The sequence below is a fragment of the Bombina bombina genome, chromosome 6 (genome assembly GCF_027579735.1).
Source record: "Bombina bombina isolate aBomBom1 chromosome 6, aBomBom1.pri, whole genome shotgun sequence".
In the NCBI taxonomy this organism is placed as follows: Eukaryota; Metazoa; Chordata; class Amphibia; order Anura; family Bombinatoridae; genus Bombina; species Bombina bombina.
The window spans coordinates 782,895,955-782,917,537 of NC_069504.1; the positions used below are offsets into that span (position 1 = coordinate 782,895,955).

At 41.4% G+C, this 21,583-nt stretch overlaps 1 protein-coding gene across 1 annotated transcript in view; it reads right to left on the reverse strand.

Annotated features, from left to right (window-relative positions):
- Positions 1-21,583, reverse strand: part of LOC128663661 (bromodomain-containing protein 4B-like) — a 777,540-nt gene that overhangs the window by 434,381 nt on the left and 321,576 nt on the right. Inside the window, 2 exon segments of the mRNA XM_053718097.1 lie at positions 7,278-7,682; positions 8,697-8,926. Coding sequence (XP_053574072.1) covers positions 7,278-7,682; positions 8,697-8,926 — 635 coding nt within the window.

The window sequence follows — 21,583 nt, forward strand, 5'->3', positions numbered from 1 at the left end:
AAAGGCTTAATACATGCCAAAAGCCAGAACAAAACCATGAATGTCAGGAAGGTTAGCAATTTTACTATGAAATTAAACTTAAAGAGTAGAAAATTGCCCCTTATCAGACCATCCTGTAAAAATTGCAAAATCCTCGGATTTCTAAAAAATAAAACTTATGCTTACCTGATAAATTTCTTTATTTCCGGACATGGAAAGTCTACAACGTCATTCCAATTACTAGTGGGATATTAACTCCTGGCAAGCAGGAGAAAGCAAAGAGCACAACAGCAAAGCTGTCCCTTACCCATAACCCCCAGTCATTCAGCCAAAGGGAAATGGAAAAAGAAGATTACACAAAGGTGTAGAGGTGCCTGAGGTTTAGAGAAAAAACATAATTTATGTAAGAACTTACCTGATAAATTCATTTCTTTCATATTAGCAAGAGTCCATGAGCTAGTCACGTATGGGATATACATTCCTACCAGGAGGGGCAAAGTATCCCAAACCTCAAAATGCCTATAAATACACCCCTCACCACACCCACAATTCAGTTTAACGAATAGCCAAGAAGTGGGGTGATAAGAAAGGAGCGAAAGCATCAAAAATAAGGAATTGGAATAATTGTGCTTTATACAAAAAATCACAACCACCACAAAAAAGGGTGGGCCTCATGGACTCTTGCTAATATGAAAGAAATGAATTTATCAGGTAAGTTCTTACATAAATTGGGATAGCAGATACCCAAGATGTCGAACTTCCACGCAAGAGTCACTAGAGAGGGAGGGATAAAATAAAGACAGCCAATTCCGCTGAAATAATCCACAACCCAAATCAAAAAAATGAAATAATAAGCAGAAGAATCAAACTGAAACAGCTGCCTGAAGTACTTTTCTACCAAAAACTGCTTCTGAAGAAGAGAAAACATCAAAATGTTAGAATTTAGTAAAAGTATGCAAAGAAGACCAAGTTGCTGCTTTGCAAATTTGATCAACAGAAGCTTCATTCCTAAAAGCCCAGGAAGTCCAAGGAGGAGAGATTGACTTAATGACAGGCTTGATACGAGCCAAAGCCTGTACAAAACAATGAATATCAGGAAGATTAGCAATCTTCGGAAAGAGCAGAGATTTGTCTTTTCAAAGAGCTTGCAGACAAACCCTTATCCAAACCATCCTGAAGAAACTGTAAAATTCTAGGAATTCTAAAAGAATGCCAAGAGAATTTATGAGAAGAACACCAAGAAATGTAAGTCTTCCAGACTCGGTAATAAATCTTCCTAGACACAGATTTACGAGCCTGTAACATAGTATTAATCACTGAGGCAGAGAAACCTCTATGACTAAGAATCAAGCGTTCAATTTCCATACCTTCAAATTTAAAGATTTGAGATCCTGACGGAAAAATGGGCCTTGAGATAGGTCTGGCCTTAACGGAAGTGTCCAAGGTTGGCAACTGGCCATCCGAACGAGATCCGCATACCATAACCTGTGAGGCCATGCTGGAGCCACCAGCAATACAAACGAACGCTCCATTAGAATTTTGGAAATCACTTTTGGAAGAAGAACTATAGGCGGAAAGATATAAGCAGGTTGATAATTCCAAGGAAGCGACAACGCGTCCACTGCTTCCGCCTGAGGATCCCTGGATCTGGACAGATACCTGGGAAGTTTCTTGTTTAGATGAGAGGCCATCAGATCTAATTCTGGAAGTCCCCAGATTTGAACAATCTGAAGAAATACCTCTGGGTGAAGAGACCATTCGCCCTGATGTAACGTCTGGCGACTGAGATAATCCGCTTCCCAATTGTCTACACCTGGGATGTGAACCGCAGAAATTAGACAGGAGCTGGATTCCGCCCATACAAGTATCCGAGATACTTCTTTCATAGCCTGAGGACTGAGTCCCACCTTGATGATTGACATACGCCACGGTTGTGACATTGTCTGAAAACAAATAAACGATTCTCTCTTCAGAAGAGGCCAGAACTGAAGAGCTCTAAAAATCGCACTGAGTTCCAAAATGTTGATTGGTAATCTCGCCTCCTGAAATTCCCAAACCCCCTGCGCTGTCAGAGATCCCCATACAGCTCCCCAACCTGAAAGACTCGCATCTGTTGAGATCACAGTCCAGGTTGGACGAACAAAAGAGGCCCCTTGAATTAAACGATGGTGATTCAACCACCAAGTCAGATAAGATCGAACATTGGGATTTAAGGATATTAATTGTGATATCTTTGTATAATCCCTGCACCACTGGTTCAGCATACAAAGCTGGAGAGGTCTCGTGAAAACGAGCAAAAGGGATTGCGTCCGATGCAGCAGTCATGAGACCTAGAATTTCCATGCACAAAGCTACCGAAGGGAACGACTGAGACTGAAGGTTTCGACAAGCTAAAACCAACTTCAGACGTCTCTTTTCTGTTAGAGACAAAGTCATGGACACTGAATCTATTTGAAAACCCAAAAAGGTTACTTTTGTATGAGGAATCAAGGAACTCTTTGGTAAATTGATCCTCCAACCATGTCTTTGAAGAAACACCACAAGTTGATTCGTATGAGATTCTGCAGAATGTAAAGACTGAGCAAGTACCAAGATATCGTCCAAATAAGGAAATACCGCAATACCCTGTTCTCTGATTACAGAGAGAAGGGCACCGAGAACCTTTGAAAAGATCCTTGGAGCTGTTGCTAGGCCAAACGGAAGAGCAACAAACTGGTAATGCTTGTCTAGAAAAGAGAATCTCAGGAACTGATAGTGATCTGGATGAATTGGAAAATGAAGATATGCATCCTGTAAGTCTATTGTAGACATATAATGCCCTTGCTGAACAAAAGGCAAAATAGTCCTTATAGTCACCATTTTGAATGTTGGTATCCTTACATAACGATTCAATATTTTTAGATCCAAAACTGGTCTGAAGGAATTCTCCTTCTTTGGTACAATGAATAGATTTGAGTAAAACCCCAGAGCCCGTTCCAGAACTGGAACAATTATCCCAGCCAACTCTAGGTCTGAAACACATTTCAGAAACACGCCTGAGCCTTCACTGGGTTTACTGGAATGCCTGAGAGAAAAAATCTTCTCACAGGCAGCCTTACCTTGAAACCTATTCTGTACTCTTGTGAAACAATGTTCTGAATCCAAAGACTTTGAATTGAATTGATCCAAACATCTTTGAAAAATCGTAACCTGCCCCCTACCAGCTGTGCTGGAATGAGGGCCGCACCTTCATGCGGATTTGGGTGCTGGTTTTGACTTTCTAAAAGGCTTGGATTTATTCCAGACTGGAGAAGGTTTCCAGACGGAGACCGTTCCTTTAGGGGAAGGGTCAGGCTTCTGTTCCTTATCCTGACGAAAGGAACGAAAACGATTAGCAGCCCTATATTTACCTTTAGATTTTTTATCCTGAGGTAAAAAAGTTCCTTTCCCCCCAGTAACAGTTGAAATAATAGAATCCAACTGGGAACCAAATAATTTATTACCTTGGAAAGAAAGGGAAAGCAAAGTTGACTTAGAAGACATATCAGCATTCCAAGTTTTAAGCCATAAAGCTCTTCTAGCTAAAATAGCTAAAGACATATACCCGACATCAATTCTAATGATATAAAAAATGGCATCATAAACAAAGTTATTAACATGTTGAAGAAGTTTAACAATGCTATAAGCATTATGGTCTGACACTTGTTGCGCTAAAGCCCCCAACCAGAAAGTGGAAGCTGCAGCAACATCAGCCAAATAAATAGCAGGTCTAAGAAGATTACCTTAACATAAATAAGCTCTCCTTAGAAAGGATAAGATAACAGAGAACATATGAAATAGATCCCCTAGAGGAAGACCATTGTATTCAAATAGGAAATACTCTCTTCACATCCCTCTGACATTCACTGCACTCTGAGGAAAACCGGGCTTCAGCCTGCTGCGAAGCGCATATCAACGTAGAATCTAGCACAAAAACTTACTTCACCACCTCCATGGGAGGCAAAGTTTGTAAAACTGAATTGTGGGTGTGGTGAGGGGTGTATTTATAGGCATTTTGAGGTTTGGGAAACTTTGCCCCTCCTGGTAGGAATGTATATCCCATACGTCACTAGCTCATGGACTCATGCTAATTACATGAAAGAAAAAAAAGTCAGTCTAATATTAAGGGTGGGGTCTTGGATGGACTCTCCATGTCCGGAAAGAAATGTATCAAGTAAGCATACATTTTGTTTCCTAAGACATGGAGAGTTAACAATTTCATTCCAATTACTAGAGGGAACAATAACCAAGCTGGAGAACACGGTATGAACAGGGAGGGAGAACAAGGCATGCAGACCGAAACAGAAGGCACCACCTCTTATAGAACCTTTCACCCAAAAGAGGCCTCAGTTGAGGGAAAAGTATCAAATTTGAAAAATTTGGTAAAGTATGCAGAGAGGACCATGTTGCAGCCTTGCACAGAAGCTTAATTTTTTAAAGCCCAAGTAGAGGAGACAGCCCTAGTGGAATGAGCTGTAAGTCTCTCAGGAGGCTGCTGTCCAGCAGTCTCATATGCAAAACGAATCATACTTCTCAACCAGAGAAAAAGAGAAGTAGAAGTAGCCTTCTGACCCTTAGGCTTTCATGAGAAACAAACAGGGCAGAAGACTGGAGAAAAATCCTAAGTAGCCTGTAGGTAGAACCTTAGAGCAGCACAACATCCAAGTTGTGCAACAGATGTTCCTTATGAGAAGAAGGATTGAGACAGAGAGAAGGAACAACTATTTCCCGATTAATATTTATATTCTAAACCACCTTAGGGAGAAAATCCAATTTAGTACGAAGAACTGCTTTATCCGCATGAAAAATAAGGTAAGGCAAATTGCACTGCAAAGCCGAGAACTCAGAAACTCCCAGAGCAGAAGAAATAGCAATTAGAAACAAAACCTTCCAAGATAACAGCTTAATATCTATGGAATGCATTGGCTCAAACGGAGCCTGCTGCAAAACGTCTAAGAACTAGATTAAAAGGACAGTATACACTCATTTTCAAATAACTTTATGTAATAGACACTACTATAAAGAATAAGATGCACAGATACTGATAAAAAAAATCCAGTATAAAACTGTTTAAAAACTTACTTAGAAGCTCTCAGTTTAGCTCTGTTGAAAAGGCAGCTGGAAAACCCACTGCAAGTGGGAAATAGACACTCCCCCCTCCCCCTTCTTTTGCATATGAAAAGACCCTTTATACAAACAGGAGCAAGCTGGAGAAGGTAGCTGACGGTATTCTCATAAAACTTTGGGGCTTGGTTAGGAGTCTGAAAATCAGAGCAATGTTATTTAAAAATAAGCAAAACTATACATTTTAAAAAAGAAAACACTTTATGGGCTTTATAAATAGATCATCTACAACGCATTTATGCAAAGAAAAAATGAGTGTATAATGTCCCTTTAAGGTTCCAAGGAGAAGCAACAGGTTTAAACACAGGCCTGATTCTGACCAGGGCCTAACAAAAAGATTGAACTTCTGGCACATCAGCCAGACGCTTATGTAAAAGAATAGATAATGCAGAAATCTGACCGACAACCCTTTCTCCAGACCTTCCTGGAGAAAAGACAAAATTCTAGGAATCCTGACCCTACTCCAAGAGTAGCCCCTCGATTCACACCATCAAAAAGGTATTTACGCCATACCTTATGGTAAATTTTAGAAGTAATAGGCTTGCAAGCCTGCTGCATGGTAGCAATAACCGATTCAGAAAACCTACAGTTAGCCAGAACTAAGCGTTCAACATCCTTGCAGTCAGCTTCAGAGAAACGAGATTTGGATGGAGGAAAGGACCCCAAGTTAAAAAGGTCCTTCCTCAGAGGTAACCTCCAAGGAGGAAGAGATTACATCTTTACAAGGTCTGCATACCAGATACTGCAAGGCCAAGCAGGAGCTATTAGAATTACATACGCTCTCTCCTATTTGATACGAACAATGACTCGTGGAAGGAGCGGGAATGGAGGAAACAGGTATGCTAGAACGAAATCCCAACTCCGAGTTCCCCCCTGGTGGTTGATGTAAGCCACTAAGGTGATGTCCGATTGGAACCTGAAACCTGGCTAAGGACAATTGAGGCCAAGCCATCAGAGCATTGTAGATCGCTCTCAACTCCAAGATGTTTATGGGGATAACACACTCCTCCCGAGTCCATATGCCGGGCCCCTTACCTTCATGCAGAATTGGAAATAGGGATAGACGTCTTGGACTATTTAAGTCTGTTCTAATTTAAACTTGGAGGAATCAGATTTTTTTTATTTCCTGGTCTGATGAAAGAAATGAAAATAATTGAAAGTCTAAAATTTACCTGTGGACGTTACCTCCAGTAAAAGTAGAAATAATAGAATCTAAATTAGAGTCAAACTAAAAACAAGTCAAAAAAATTAGAGTTCATTCCTTGAAAAGAAACCACCTAAAATGTTAGTGGTTTTAACCAAAGACTTAAAGATATCTAAACATTTTGTAGATGTATACTCTGCTTCTTAAGGTTCATTAACCTCCTTTAGCAGAGAATGAACATAAAAAAAAAAAAAGTTTAGAACTAGTAGAAAGCAAATATAGAACTGACCTTTCATTATGCTTACTTGAAGACGTCATAACTGCTGACAGTTCAGAAACTATTAAACGGATGAAGTCCTTTACACCAGGGTCAAAATCAGATGAACTACCCTGTAAAGAACAAGCAGCAGCAATACCCTTAGAACAGCATTATATTGGTCTGAATGAATTAAAACATTAAAAGGCATGTGTAACAAAATATGCTAGAGTTGATACCTCAGCCTATTAACAATAAACAATGAGAACCCCTCTCACAGAACAAGCACATCTTCATTCTTCACCTTCCTCCAGCGGAGACAAAGAAAAGACTAGTTTACCAGTAAGGTGGGAGGGGTTTCGAAATCTTTGCCTCCTCCTAGTGGCAGGGAAAAGTAATTCCCAGGAGTAATGGATTATGGACTCTCACCACCTGCATGAAAGAAAAAAAGCACTAAAAGGTTTTCTAACAAATACTACATGGAATTTTTGGGCACATGCCAGTAAAATAAAGGACTGATACCTGCTTTGCTGCCAACCCACTTGCAACTGCTAGCGAGGGGATACAAGCAGAGGCACATGTGGAACATGCATGCAATCCCCATTATTTACTTAAAATCTGCAACTCTGAACAGTAAGTGCAGCTGTCAGTGACATGTTCTCATTTGGATGGGCTATATTAAATATATATTCTATGAATGCTCCATGTCAAAATGTGAATGGGGTAATATTTATAAAAACTGGAACATCCTCTCACCTTGATGGTACTTAAATCCATTGGATGCTTAATGATCTCACAGTAGTCATGTAACCCAAGAGTCTCTACATCCACAGGCTTATAAAATGGCCATGCATATGCTTGATGCTTCTTGGAAAACATCTCACGAACAATACCAGCACAATACTGCAATTGCTCAGATGTCTTTCTGCTGTTCTTTTCTGGTATTAATGGGGGAGGTGACAGAGGATGTAAAACTGGAGGGGCAGGAAGCTGAGAGTCAGGCACCTCTGTTTTCTTGGCTGGTCGAGCCTGGCGTCCACTTTCTCTTCTAGGAGCAACCCTTGGTGGCTTAGGGTCACTGGGGAGTGGGGAGGATTCATGGGGCGGGTCGTGAGCAGTTGGGGTTGTGGTGTCTGCTTTCCTTTTCACTCCCTTCTTTGTCTAGAAAAGAAAAGCAATTTTCAAGTAATCAGACTAAATTCAAGAAACCCTTATGCAAAGCACAGATATTATAAGGGGTATGAAACCCACATTTTATCTTGCATAATTCAGACAGAGCATGCAATTTTAATCAACTTTAGAATTTACTTATATTATCAACTTTTCTTCGTTCTCTTGGTATATTTTGTTGAAAAGAAGGGACATATGCTTAGGAGCCGGCCCATTTCTAGAGCACTATATGGCAGCAAGTTTTGCAAGAATGTTATCCATTTGCAAGAGCACTAGATGGCAACACTATTTCCTGCCATGTAGTGCTCCAGATGCCTACCTACATCATAGAATAGCATGCAAATTCAGCAAAATTTCAAAATAAAAGTAAACTGAATTTTTTTTTTTTTTTTTTTTTTTTAATATGCTCTTTCTGAATCACAAAAATGTTTTGGGTTTCAAATACCTTGAAAGTGCAAAGCCAATTGTAGTTTTGAAAAATACAATGAAAGAGGCTGCAGAATCAACAGCAGGCACTGATTTAAACCCATGATTAAAGGGACATGAAACAGATTGTAATATAAACTACTTATGAGTATTAAAACAATGTTGCAATCTACTAAATATCTTTGCCCATTCCCTAGGTTAATTCTGAAACTTGTGAGATATCCTCAATTCTGAGAATTGGAAGTGGACATGGACCATGTCATCTTTCTCCTTAACTGCTCAAATGAACTGCAAAACAACTGAACGTTTTCTTACAAAAAGGACCAATATGCTAGATTTGTCTACTACAGTAGCGAGTCAAAATTGGCTCCTCCATATAAAGCAAAAAGTGGGTGAAGTTTGGCTGTTGAAAAACAATTGCATCAAACAAGTTATTAATGCATCAAAAAATACACTCACCAAGTATGTTAATTTATTGCTAGACTTCAGAAAAATCTTGTATTTACAAAGTGTTATGTCCGTTTAATGTAGAATGATTAGTGGATATCTTTGCAATATAGGTTATTCCATTCTTCTCACCTTTACAGGCTGGGCAGCAGTGGGGATGACAGCAGGATGACTCTGCAGGGGTTGAGGGGCTGAAACCGGGGTCACTAGTGGAGGAACCACAAGGTCCTGAGTGACAGTGGCTTGGTAAGGAATGGGAGCCTGGGTGATAGTTGGGGGTCTGGCAACAGGGGCTCGAGTCTGTGGAGGTGTGACAGCACGAGTCACAACAGGGGGAGTAGGTGTTGCTGGCTTGGGCACAGCTGTGGAGAAAGATGATAAAAAAAATGAGTAAGAGCTCTTATAAACATACTACAGTTGGGGCAAAGTTACAGTTTAGCATAAGCATCTTAGATTCTAGCTAAATAAAAGTATAGCTTGGGCTAAAAATACTCAGAGCAACAAAAGTCAATATTTAAATATTGAATATTTTCAATGCAGCGGTAGCTTTATCACAAGCAGGAGGGTAAACGAGTGTAGTTACAAGTCAAATTCTGACTGAACGATTTTATACTCTAAGCGGTTTTTTTTCTTTGCTAAAATTAAAAAGGACAGAAGTCAAAATTAAAAACTTTCATGATTCAGCTAGTGCATGCAATATTAAACTTTCCTATTTATATGATCAAATTTGCTTTGTTCTCTTATCAGTTGTTGAACAGCATAGCTAGGTAGGATCAAGAGCAGCAATGCACCAGTGGGAGCTAGCTGCTGATTGGTGGCATAACATACAGTATATGTTCAGTTAGCTCCCAGCAGAGCATTGCTGCTCCTTCAACAAATGTTTATCTGATACATTAATTTCTTACAGGATGGTGAGACATGAGCAATCACGTGGGACAGTCCTATAGGAGTAGGGAAAAAACCCACACAACGAAGCTTTAATCCAACCCACTTTCTCATGATTCCTTAATCATATATAATGGTTAAGAAAAATGAGAAAAAGTAATAAAGGGAAAGAGTAAGAAGAACAAACTGGTACTGCTGACAACAGTCATGGAAAAAGTGGATCAAGGGGAGGCCACATAGACTAACCATCATGAAAGAAATTTGTTTATCAAGTAAGTATAAATTTTGTTTTCTTTCATAAGGATTGTGAGTCCACAAGCCATCACATGTGGAATCCTATACCCAAGCTGTGGGGGGGTATAGACCAAGCTGCCAAGGTGATTGCAGCAGCTTTCTGTCCCCTGAGGAAACTGAGAAGTAGATGCTAAAGGAAACATTTCTGAATTATTTGGCTTGAAGATAAAATTTCAAGGCCCTGACTACATCCAAGCTATGAAGTAATCTCTCCATCGTTTTTTGCCTTGGACAGAGAGAGAGATGGGACTACAATTTCCCTTTTGATGTTTTCAGAAGAAACAACCTTAGGAAGGAAAGAGTAGTTGGTAATTATGATGGCTTTATACTGATGAAAAATCTGGAATGGAGAATTACAAGTAAAGAAAGTATTGAAAAACATTCTGACTGATGAAATGGCCAAGAGAAAGAACCTTCCAAAACAGTTTAATGTCAAGACCATGCATAAGTTAAAATGACTATGGCTGGAAGAACCCTCAAAAGGTTTCAAGAAGAAAAAGCAGGCCTGATAACTGGTTTTATAGGCTTGAATAATGGGAAGTCTAGAAATCTTCTTGTGATACAAGACTGAAAGGGCAGAAAATTTGCTTTAAAGGGAACTGGCTAATATATCCTCATCAAACTATCCTGAAAAAAAATTGTAGAATTCAATTAATTCTAAGATTTCCAACAGTAATTCTTAGACTCATAAAAGGTGTTTTGGCCTGAATCGAAGCGTCTATCTGAAAAACATAATTTATGCTTACCTGATAAATTTATTTCTCTTGTGGTGTATCCAGTCCACAGATCATCCATTACTTGTGGGATATTCTCCTTCCCAACAGGAAGTTGCAAGAGGATCACCCACAGCAGAGCTGCTATATAGCTCCTCCCCTAACTGCCATATCCAGTCATTCGACCGAAGACAAGCAGAGAAAGGAGAAACCATAGGGTGCCGTGGTGACTGAAGTTTAAAAGTAAAAAATACCTGCCTTAAAATGACAGGGCGGGCCGTGGACTGGATACACCACAAGAGAAATAAATTTATCAGGTAAGCATAAATTATGTTTTCTCTTGTAAGGTGTATCCAGTCCACGGATCATCCATTACTTGTGGGATACCAATACCAAAACTAAAGTACACGGATGAAGGGAGGGACAAGGCAGGTACTTAAACGGAAGGTAACACTGCCTGTAGAACCTTTCTCCCAAAAATAGCCTCCGAAGAAGCAAAAGTATCAAATTTATAGAATTTTGAAAAGGTATGAAGCGAAGACCAAGTTGCCGCCTTGCAAATCTGTTCAACAGAAGCCTCGTTTTTAAAGGCCAAAGTGGAAGCCACAGCTCTAGTAGAATGAGCTGTAATCCTTTCAGGAGGCTGCAGGCCAGCAGTCTCATAAGCTAAGCGAATTATGCTTCTTAGCCAAAACGAAAGAGAGGTTGCCGAAGCCTTTTGACCTCTCCTCTGTCCAGAGTAGACAACAAAGCAGATGTTTGACGAAAATCTTTAGTAGCTTGTAAATAATACTTTAAAGCACGAACCACGTCAAGATTGTGTAATAGACAGATCTATGGAATGAAGAGGTTCAAACGGAACCCCTTGAAGAACTTTAAGAACCAAATATAAGCTCCAAGGCGGAGCAACAGATTTAAACACAGACTTAAGTCGAACTAAAGCCTGACAAAATGCCTGAACGTCTGGCACATCCGCCAGACGCTTGTGCAAAAGAATAGACAGAGCAGAGATCTGTCCCTTTAAGGAACTAGCTGACAATCCTTTTTCCAATCCTTCTTGGAGAAAAAAATATCCTGGGAATCCTGACCTTACTCCATGAGTAGCCCTTGGATTCACACCAATGAAGATATTTACGCCATATCTTATGATAGATTGTCCTGGTGACAGGCTTTCGTGCCTGAATTAAGGTATCAATGACTGACTCGGAGAAGCCACGCTTTGATAAAATCAAGCGTTCAATCTCCAGGCAGTCAGTTTCAGAGAAATTAAATTTGGATGGTTGAAAAGACCTTGAAGTAGAAGGTCCTGTCTCAGCGGCAGAGTCCATGGTGGAAAGGATGACATGTCCACCAGATCTGCATACCAAGCCCTGCGTGGCCACGCAGGCGCTATCAAGATCACCGATGCTCTCTCCTGCTTGATTTTGGCAATCAGACGAGGGAGCAGAGGAAACGGTGGAAACACATAAGCCAGGTTGAAGGACCAAGGCGCTGCTAGAGCATCTATCAGCATTGCCTTGGAGTCCCTGGACCTGGATCCGTAACAAGGAAGTTTGGCGTTCTGGCGAGACGCCATGAGATCCAGTTCTGGTGTGCCCCAACGATGAATCAATTGTTCAAACACCTCAGGATGGAGTTCCCACTCCCCCGGATGAAAAGTCTTGTCGACTTAGAAAATCCGCCTCCCAGTTCTCTACACCTGGGATATGGATAGCTGATAGGTGGCAAGAGTGAATCTCTGCCCAGCGAATTATTTTTGAGACTTCTAACATCGCTAGGGAACTCCTTGATCCCCCTTGATGGTTGATTTAAGCCACAGTTGTGATGTTGTCCGACTGAAATCTGATGAACCTCATTGTCGCTAGCTGAGGCCAAGTCTGAAAAGCATTGAATATCGCACTTAGTTCCAGAATGTTTATTGGAAGGAGCGTCTCCTCCTGAGTCCACGATCCCTGAGCCTTCAGGGAGTTCCAGACTGCCCCCCAGCCTAGAAGGCTGGCATCTGTCGTTACAATTGACCAATCTGGCCTGCGAAAGGTCATTCGCTTGGACATATGAACCCGAGATAGCCACCAGAGAAACCGATGATGATCTTTGTGTATCGGAATGTTAAGATAAGCATCCTTTAAATCCACTGTAGTCATGTATTGACCCTCCTGGATCATAGGGAGGATGGTACGAATAGTCTCCATCTTGAATGATGGGACTCTGAGGAATTTGTTTAAGATCTTGAGATCTAAAATTGGTCTGAAGGTTCCCTCTTTTTTGGGAACCACAAACAGATTTGAGTAAAATCCCTGTCCCTGTTCGTCCTTTGGAACTGGATGGATCACTCCCATAACTAGGAGGTCTTGAACACAGTGTAAGAATGCCTTTCTCTTTATCTGGTTTGCATATAATTGTGAAAGGTGAAATCTCCCTTTTGGAGGAGAAGCTCTGAAGTCCAGAAGATATCCCTGGGATACAATTTCCAACGCCCAGGGATCCTGGACATCTCTTGCCCAATCCTGGGCGAAGAGCGAAAGTCTGCCCCCTACTAGATCCGTTACCGGATAGGGGGCCAATCCTTCATGCTGTCTTAGGAGCATCAGCAGGTTTTTTGGCCTGCTTACCTTTGTTCCAGGTCTGGTTAGGTCTCCAGACCGACTTGGACTGGGCAAAAGTTCCGTTTTGTTTTGCATTAGAGGAAGTTGATGCCGCAGTCGCCTTGAAGTTTCGAAAGGCACGAAAATTAGTCTGTTTGGCCCTTTTGGACCTATCCTGAGGAAGGGCATGACCTTTTCCTCCAGTGATATCAGAAATGATCTCCTTCAAACCAGGCCCGAATAGGGTTTGCCCCTTGAAGGGAATGTTAAGCAGCTTAGACTTTGAAGTAACGTCAGCTGACCATGATTTAAGCCATAGCGCCCTGCGCGCTTGAATAGCAAAACCAGAATTTTTAGCCGTTTGTTTAGTCAAATGAACAATGGCATCAGAAATAAAAGAATTGGCTAGCTTAAGTGCTCTAAGCTTGTCAAGTATGTCATCCAATGGGGTCTCTACCTGTAAAGCCTCTTCCAGAGACTCAAACCAGAAAGCCGCAGCAGCAGTGACTGGGGCAATGCATGCAAGGGGCTGTAGAATAAAACCTTGTTGAATAAACATTTTCTTAAGGTAACCCTCTAACTTTTTATCCATTGGATCTGAGAAAGCACAACTGTCCTCGACAGGGATAGTAGTACGCTTAGCTAGGGTAGAAACTGCTCCCTCCACCTTAGGAACTGTCTGCCATAAGTCCCGTGTGGTGTTATCTATTGGAAACATTTTCTTAAAAATATGAGGGGGAGAGAACGGCACACCTGGTCTATCCCATTCCTTAGTAATAATTTCTGTAAACCTTTTAGGTATTGGAAAGACATCAGTGCACACCGGCACTGCATAGTATTTGTCCAATCTATACAATTTTTCTGGCACTGCAATTGTATCACAGTCATTCAGAGCAGCTAAAACCTCCCTGAGCAACAATCGGAGGTGTTCAAGCTTAAATTTAAATGTAGACATATCAGAATCAGGTTGAATCTTTTTCCCTGCGTCAGAACCATCACCCACAGAAAGAAGCTCTCCTTCCTCAGCTTCTGTATATTGTGAGGGAGTATCAGACATAGCTCTTAAAGCGTCAGTATGCTCTGTATTTCTTCTAACTCCAGAGCTGTCTCGCTTTCCTCTAAACCCAGGTAGTCTGGATAATACCGCTGACAGGGTATCATCCATGACCGCCGCCATGTCTTGTAAAGTAAACGCTATGGGCGTACTAGATGTACTTGGCGCCATTAGTGCGTGAGTCCCTTGAGCGGGAGTCAAAGGGTCTGACACGTGGGGCGAGTTAGTCAGCATAACTTCCCCCTTGTCAGATTCCTCTGGTGATAAATTTTTTAAAGACAGAATATGATCTTAAATCAGTACATTTGGTACACATTCTAAGAGGGGGTTCCACCATGGCTTCTAAACATAATGAACAAGGAGTTTCCTCTATGTCAGACATGTTTAAACAGACTAGCAATCAGACCAGCAAGCTTGGAAAACACTTTAAATAAAGTTAACAAGCAAAAAATAAAATTAAAAAAATTATAAATTAGGCCCCTCCCACTCATAGTAAAACAGTGGAAAGCCTCAGAAAACTGTTTCTAGGCAAATTTAAGCCAGCCATGTGGAAAAAAACTAGGCCCCAATAAAGTTTTATCACCAAAGTATATATAAAAACGTTTAAACATGCCAGCAAACGTTTTATATTGTAAATCTATAAGAGTATTACCTCAGAAAGTAAGCATGATACCAGTCGCTATTAAATAACTGTATTCAGGCTTACCTTACATAAATCTGGTATCAGCAGCATTTTCTAGCATTCACATTTTCTAGAAAAAAATTTAACTGCACATACCTCATAGCAGGATAACCTGCACGCCATTCCCCCTCTGAAGTTACCTCTCTGTTCAGTTATGTGTGAGAACAGCAATGGATCTTAGTTACAACCTGCTAAGATCATAGAAATCACAGGCAGATTCTTCTTCTATTATCTGCCTGGGACAAAATAGTACAACTCCGGTACCATTTAAAAATAAACTTTTGATTGAAGAAGAAAAACAACTACGTTTAACCACTACTCTCTTACTACCTCCATGCTTGTCTAGAGTTGCAAGAGAATGACTGGATATGGCAGTTAGGGGAGGAGCTATATAGCAGCTCTGCTGTGGGTGATCCTCTTGCAACTTCCTGTTGGGAAGGAGAATATCCCACAAGTAATGGATGATCCGTGGACTGGATACACCTTACAAGAGAAAACCTCTCAGATAAAATCAGATGTTTAATCACCATGCCTTTAAATTGAGAGATTTGAGGTCTTGATGGAAGAAGAGACCTTGTGATGGAAGGATCTTCCTGTGATCAGGATACCAATGTTGACTCCCTATGGGTGATAAGGGAAACCAGACGTGGAATCCTTGCCCAGTGTGCTTAGAGGAATGTGGCTTCATCTCATTGACAAGGCCAATAGGGGTCCGAAACGATCTTGTTCAGAGGAGAATTGCCTGGTATTTTGGGGCTGGACTGACCTTACTTGGATTGATCAGACTGATATACTTCAGGAAAGTTTTCCTCTATGAAAAGCACACTAGTCGAAAAGAGGCTGCTCCTGGGTGGTAAATCGCCATAGAACTAGCTGATGAGCTGTTTGTTCCTGGTAGAGCGCTTCTCTCTTCGTATGCATATATGTTAAGTTCCAATGTGGTATTTGGCTAATCCAGTGTTTTTCAACCAGTGTGCCGTGGCACACTAGTGTGCCGTGAGAGATCCTCAGGTGTGCCACAGCAGACTGACAACCGTGTGACATATTTTTTAAACTTTGCTTGTTTTTTACTCCCAGTGCAGGGGTAGTTTGTAGGAGGCATGGCATAACAGCACAATACATACAGTATGTGTGTGTTTGTGTGTATGTGTGTATATATATATATATATATATATATATATATATATATATATATATATATATATATATATATATATATATATATATATATATATATATATGCTGTATTAGGCTACAATGTGTGATTTTTTTAAAATTTTGGGATGGTGGTGTGCCACGGGATTTTTTTAATGTAAAAAAGTGTGCCACGGCATAAAAAAGGTTAAAAATCACTGGGCTAATCAATCCTTAGGCTTAAGACTTTAGGTATACAAATTCAATTCATCACTCAAAACATATCTATAGCTCTTTCAGACCTGCGTAAGAGAAAAAGGAGATATCCTATTTTGACAGGAGACATTTTAGATGCCTACATGAACCTAAATATTATGGGTCTAATTATACACAGTAGTGTATAGTGCATTTACATAAAAAAAAAAAAAAAGTGTTGTCCAAATACTTACACACAAAAAAAAAAAAAAACTTCCAACCTGTGATGCTTATTTATATGTATGCCCTGAATATCAAGCAACTTCCCTTTCTCTGGAAAACCTTTCAATGTATACTAGATATTTTAAAAGTATTTATTTTCGTAGGAGGTGATTTCAATATCCCACTTCATCCTGAAATTGACAGCTCCAATCCTAAGCCTACCACTTCTAAGCAAACTATTAGATATTTATGGAAATAAGGGGTTTTAATTGTCGCCAACATTGGTGTGTCCGGTCCACGGCGTCATCCTTACTTGTGGGAATCTCTCTTCCCCAGCAGGAAATGGCAAAGAGTCCAAGCAAAGCTGGCCATATAGTCCCTCCTAGGCTCCGCCCACCCCAGTCATTCTCTTTGCCGTTGCACAGGCAACATCTCCACAGAGATGGTTAAGAGCTTTTTGCCTCCGCCCTATCTGGTGTTCCATGCAGATAAGGTGGTTTTGCGTACTAAGCCTGGTTTTCTTCCAAAGGTTGTTTCTAACAAGAATATTAACCAGGAGATAGTTGTACCTTCTTTATGTCCGAATCCAGTTTCAAAGAAGGAACGTTTGTTACACAATTTGGACGTAGTCCGTGCTCTAAAATTCTATTTAGAGGCTACAAAAGATTTCAGACAAACATCTTCTTTGTTTGTTGTCTATTCTGGTAAAAGGAGAGGTCAAAAAGCGACTTCTACCTCTCTTTCCTTTTGGCTTAAAAGCATCATCCGATTGGTTTATGAGACTGCCGGACGGCAGCCTCCTGAAAGAATCACAGCTCACTCCACTAGGGCTGTGGCTTCCACATGGGCCTTCAAGAACGAGGCTTCTGTTGACCAGATATGTAAGGCAGCGACTTGGTCTTCACTGCACACTTTTGCCAAATTTTACACTTTTGCTTCTTCGGAGGCTATTTTTGGGAGAAAGGTTTTGAAAGCCGTGGTGCCTTCCGTTTAGGTAACCTGATTTGCTCCCTCCCTTCATCCGTGTCCTAAAGCTTTGGTATTGGTTCCCACAAGTAAGGATGACGCTGTGGACCGGACACACCAATGTTGGAGAAAACAGAATTTATGCTTACCTGATAAATTACTTTCTCCAGCGGTGTGTCCGGTCCACGGCCCGCCCTGGTTTTTTAATCAGGTCTGATGAATTATTTTCTCTAACTACAGTCACCACGGTACCATATGGTTTCTCCTATATTTTTCCTCCTGTCCGTCGGTCGAATGACTGGGGTGGGCGGAGCCTAGGAGGGACTATATGGCCAGCTTTGCTGGGACTCTGCCATTTCCTGTTGGGGAAGAGATATTACCACAAGTAAGGATGACGCCGTGGACCGGACACACCGTTGGAGAAAGTAATTTATTAGGTAAGCATAAATTCTGTTTTTATTATACTTTGAGGTTTGTATGCCTAAATAAAACGAGTTTACACATGTTTTCTCTCCACCAAACAGCACATATAGAAGATTTACTTAAATCAATCTGGTCTAGCTTAAAACAAAAATTTATGCTTACCTGATAAATTTATTTCCAGACATGGAGAGTCCACAATGTCATTCAAATTACTAGTGGGGATATTCACTCCTGGCCAGCAGGAGGCGGCAAAGAGCACCACAGCAAAGCTGTTAAGTGTCACTTCCCTTACCCATAACCCCCAGTCATTCAGCCGAAGGGAAATGGAAAAACGATAACACAAAGGTGTAGGGGTGCCGGAGATTTAACAAAAAATACTGTCTACATAAGGGTGGGGTTGTGGACTCTCCATGTCCGGAAATAAAGAATTTTATCAGGTAAGCATACATTTTGTTTTCTTTCCTAAGACATGGAGAATCCACAACGTCATTCCAATTACTAGTAGGAACCAATACCCAAGCTAGAGGACACGGAATGAACAGGGAGGGAGAACAAGACAAGTAAACCTAAACATAAGGCCCCACCGCTTGAAGAACCGGTCTCCCAAAAGAGGCCTCAGCCGAGGCAAAAGTATCAAATTTGGAAAAGTATGCAAAGAGGACCATGTTGCAGCCTCGCAAATCTGTTCCACAGAAGCTTCATTTTTGAAAGCCCAAGAGGAGACAGCCCTAGTGGAATGAGCAGTAATTCTCTCAGGAGGCTGCTGTCCTGCAGTCTCATAAGCAAAACGAATCATACTTCTCAACCAGAGGGAAAGAGAAGTAGAAGTGGTCTGCTGACCCTTCTGCTTTCCTTAGAAACAAACAGGGCAGAAGACTGGTGAAAATCCTAAGTCGCCTGTAGGTAGAATTTTAGAGCATGCACAACATCCAAGTTCTGCAACTGACATTCCTTTTGAGAAGGATTAGGACAGAGAAGGAACATCAATTTCCTGATTAATATTTCTACATAATGCATTGGCTCAAACTGAGCCTGCTGCAGAACTAGGTTAAGGATCCAAGGAGGAGCAACAGGTTTAAACACAGGCCTGGTTCTGACCAGGGCCTGACAAAAAGAATGAACATCTGACTGACGCTTTCTCCAGACCTTCCTGGAGAAAAGACAAAATTCTAGGAATCCTAACCCTACTTAAAGAGAAGCCCTTCGATTCACATTAATACAGGTATTTGTGCCATACCTTATGGTAAATTTTACGAGTAACAGGCTTGAGAGCCTGAAGCACGGTATTAATGACTGTCTCAGAAAACCCACGCTTAGCCAGAACTAAGCGTTTAATCTCCATGCAGTCCGCTTCAGAGAAACAAGATTTGGATGGAGGAAAGGACCCTGAGTTAGGTCCTTCCTCAGAGGTAACCTCCAAGGAGGAAGAGATGACATCTTCAATAAGTCTGCAAACCAGATCCTGCAAGGCCATGCAGGAGCTATTAGAATTATAGACGCTCTCTCCTGCTTCATACAAGCAATGACTCATGGAAGGAGAGCAAACTGAGGAAAGAGGTATGCTAGACCAAAATCCTAAGGAACCGCATCTATCAGGGCAGCCTGAGGATCTCGACCTTGAACCGTACCTTGGAAGCTTGGCGTTCTGACAAGACGCCATCAGATCCAACTCCGGTACCCACACACACACACACACACACACACACACTTGAAGGCTAACCCAGAGAACACCTCCGGATGGAGGGCTCACTCTCCGGGATGAAAACTCTCTCTACTCAGAAAATCCGCCTTCCAGTTGTCCACTCCTGGAATGTGGATGGCAGATAGGAGAAGGGAACAATGTCCATAAAAGCAACCAGACCAATTACCTCTATGCATTGAGCTACTGGTGGCCAAACAGTTGACTGTAGAGAGGCAAGGAGAGAATTTTGGATTTTCTGACCGCCGTCAGAAAAATCTTCATAGATAGGGAATCTATGATGGTCCCTAAGAAACAGACCCTTGTAGCTGGAATAAGGGAACTCTTCTCCAGATTCACTTTCCATCCGTGGGAGCGTAGAAAAGACAAGATCTCTGTATGAGAGTTTGCTAGTTGAAAAGATAGCACCTGAACCAAGATGTAGTCCAGATAGGGCACCATTACAATTCTCTGAGACCTGACAACTGCCAAGAGAGCCCCCAAAACCTTTGAAAAAATTATGGGAGCTGTGGCAACCACAAACGGAAGAATAACAAACTAAAATTGCTTGTCTAGGAAAGCGAATCTCAGGAATTTGATGATCATCGCTGTGGATGGGAACATAAAGATTTGCGTCCTTCATGTCTATGGTCGTCATAAAATGATATTCTTGGACCAAAGGAAGAATAGAACGAATGGCTTCCATTTTGAAGGACGGCACCCTGAGAAATTTGTTGACACTTCAGTTCTAAAATGGGTTGAAAAGTTTCCTCTTTTTTGGGAACCACAAACAGATTTGAATAGAATACTAGACTTGGTTTCCTTAGCGGAACTGAAACAATCACTCCCAGGAAGAAAAGGTCCTGAAAGCAGTTCAAGAATGCATTTCTTTTTACCTGGTCTGCAGAAAATCTTGAGATGGAATCTGCGCCTGGGAGGACAAATGTTGGACTATTTTGTAACCCTGAGATACTATGTCCACAGCCCATGGGTCTGGGACATCGCATATCCAAGTTTGTTGAAAAAAGGAAAGTCTGCCCCCCCACACCTGATCCAGCACCAGACCTGTGGCGGACCCTTCATGCTAACTTAGTCTTACTTAGATGAAGGCTTCTTTGCTTGCCTTCCCTTATTCCAAGCCTGATTGGGTCTCCATGAGGACTTGGACTGCTCAAGCTTGGAGCATCCCTGGATGATCCCTGTGGATGGGAACTTGCAGATACGTATCCTTAGGTCTATGGTAGTCATAAACTGACCCTCTTGGACCAAAGGAAAAATGGAACGAATGGTTTCCATTTTGAAGGAAGGCACCCTGAGAAACTTGAGGCACTTAAGGTCTAAAATGGGTCGAAAAGTTGCCTTTTTTTTGGGAACCACAAACAGATTTGAGTAGAATCCTAGACCTTGTTCCCTTACAAGAACTATCACCCCCATGGAGGAAAGGTCGTGAATGCATTTCAAAAATGCCTCTATCTGGTCTGCAGATAATCTTGAGAGAAGAAATCTGCCCCTGGGAGGGAAAGTTTTGAATTCTATTTTGTAACCCTGAGATACTATGTCCACAGCCCAAGGATATGTGACATCTTGTATCCAAGCTTGAAAAAATAGAGAAAGTCTGCCCCCCACTTGATCCGGACCAGGGGCAAACCCTTTATGCTAACTTAAACTCAGCTGCGGGTTTCTTTGATTGCTTCCCCTTGTTCCAAGACTGATTGGGTTTCCAAGAAGACTTGGACTGCTCCTGCTTGGAAGAGGAAGACTTTCCTTTGAAGTAACGAAAGGAACGAAGAATTATTTGACGTCCAATAGGCCTGTTCTTGTCTTGTGGTAGAAAAGTGCCCATTCTGCCAGACCAGGCCCAAACAAGGTCTTACCCTTGTAAGGAAGCGCCAGAAGCTTGGACTTAGAGGTAACATCTGACCAAGATTTTAGCCACAAAGCCCTGCGGGCTAAGACAGTTAAGCCAGACATCTTGGCTCCCAGTCTAATAACTTGCATGGTAGCTTTAGAAATAAAGGAATTGGCCAGTTTGAGCGCCTTAATCCTATCCTGTATCTCCTCCAACTGAGTCTCTACTAAAATAGATTCAAACAAGGCATTGCACCAATAAGATAAGATGCAGCACCTGCTACAGTGGCAATACAAACTGCAGGTTGCCATTGAATACCCTGATGAAAATACATTTTTT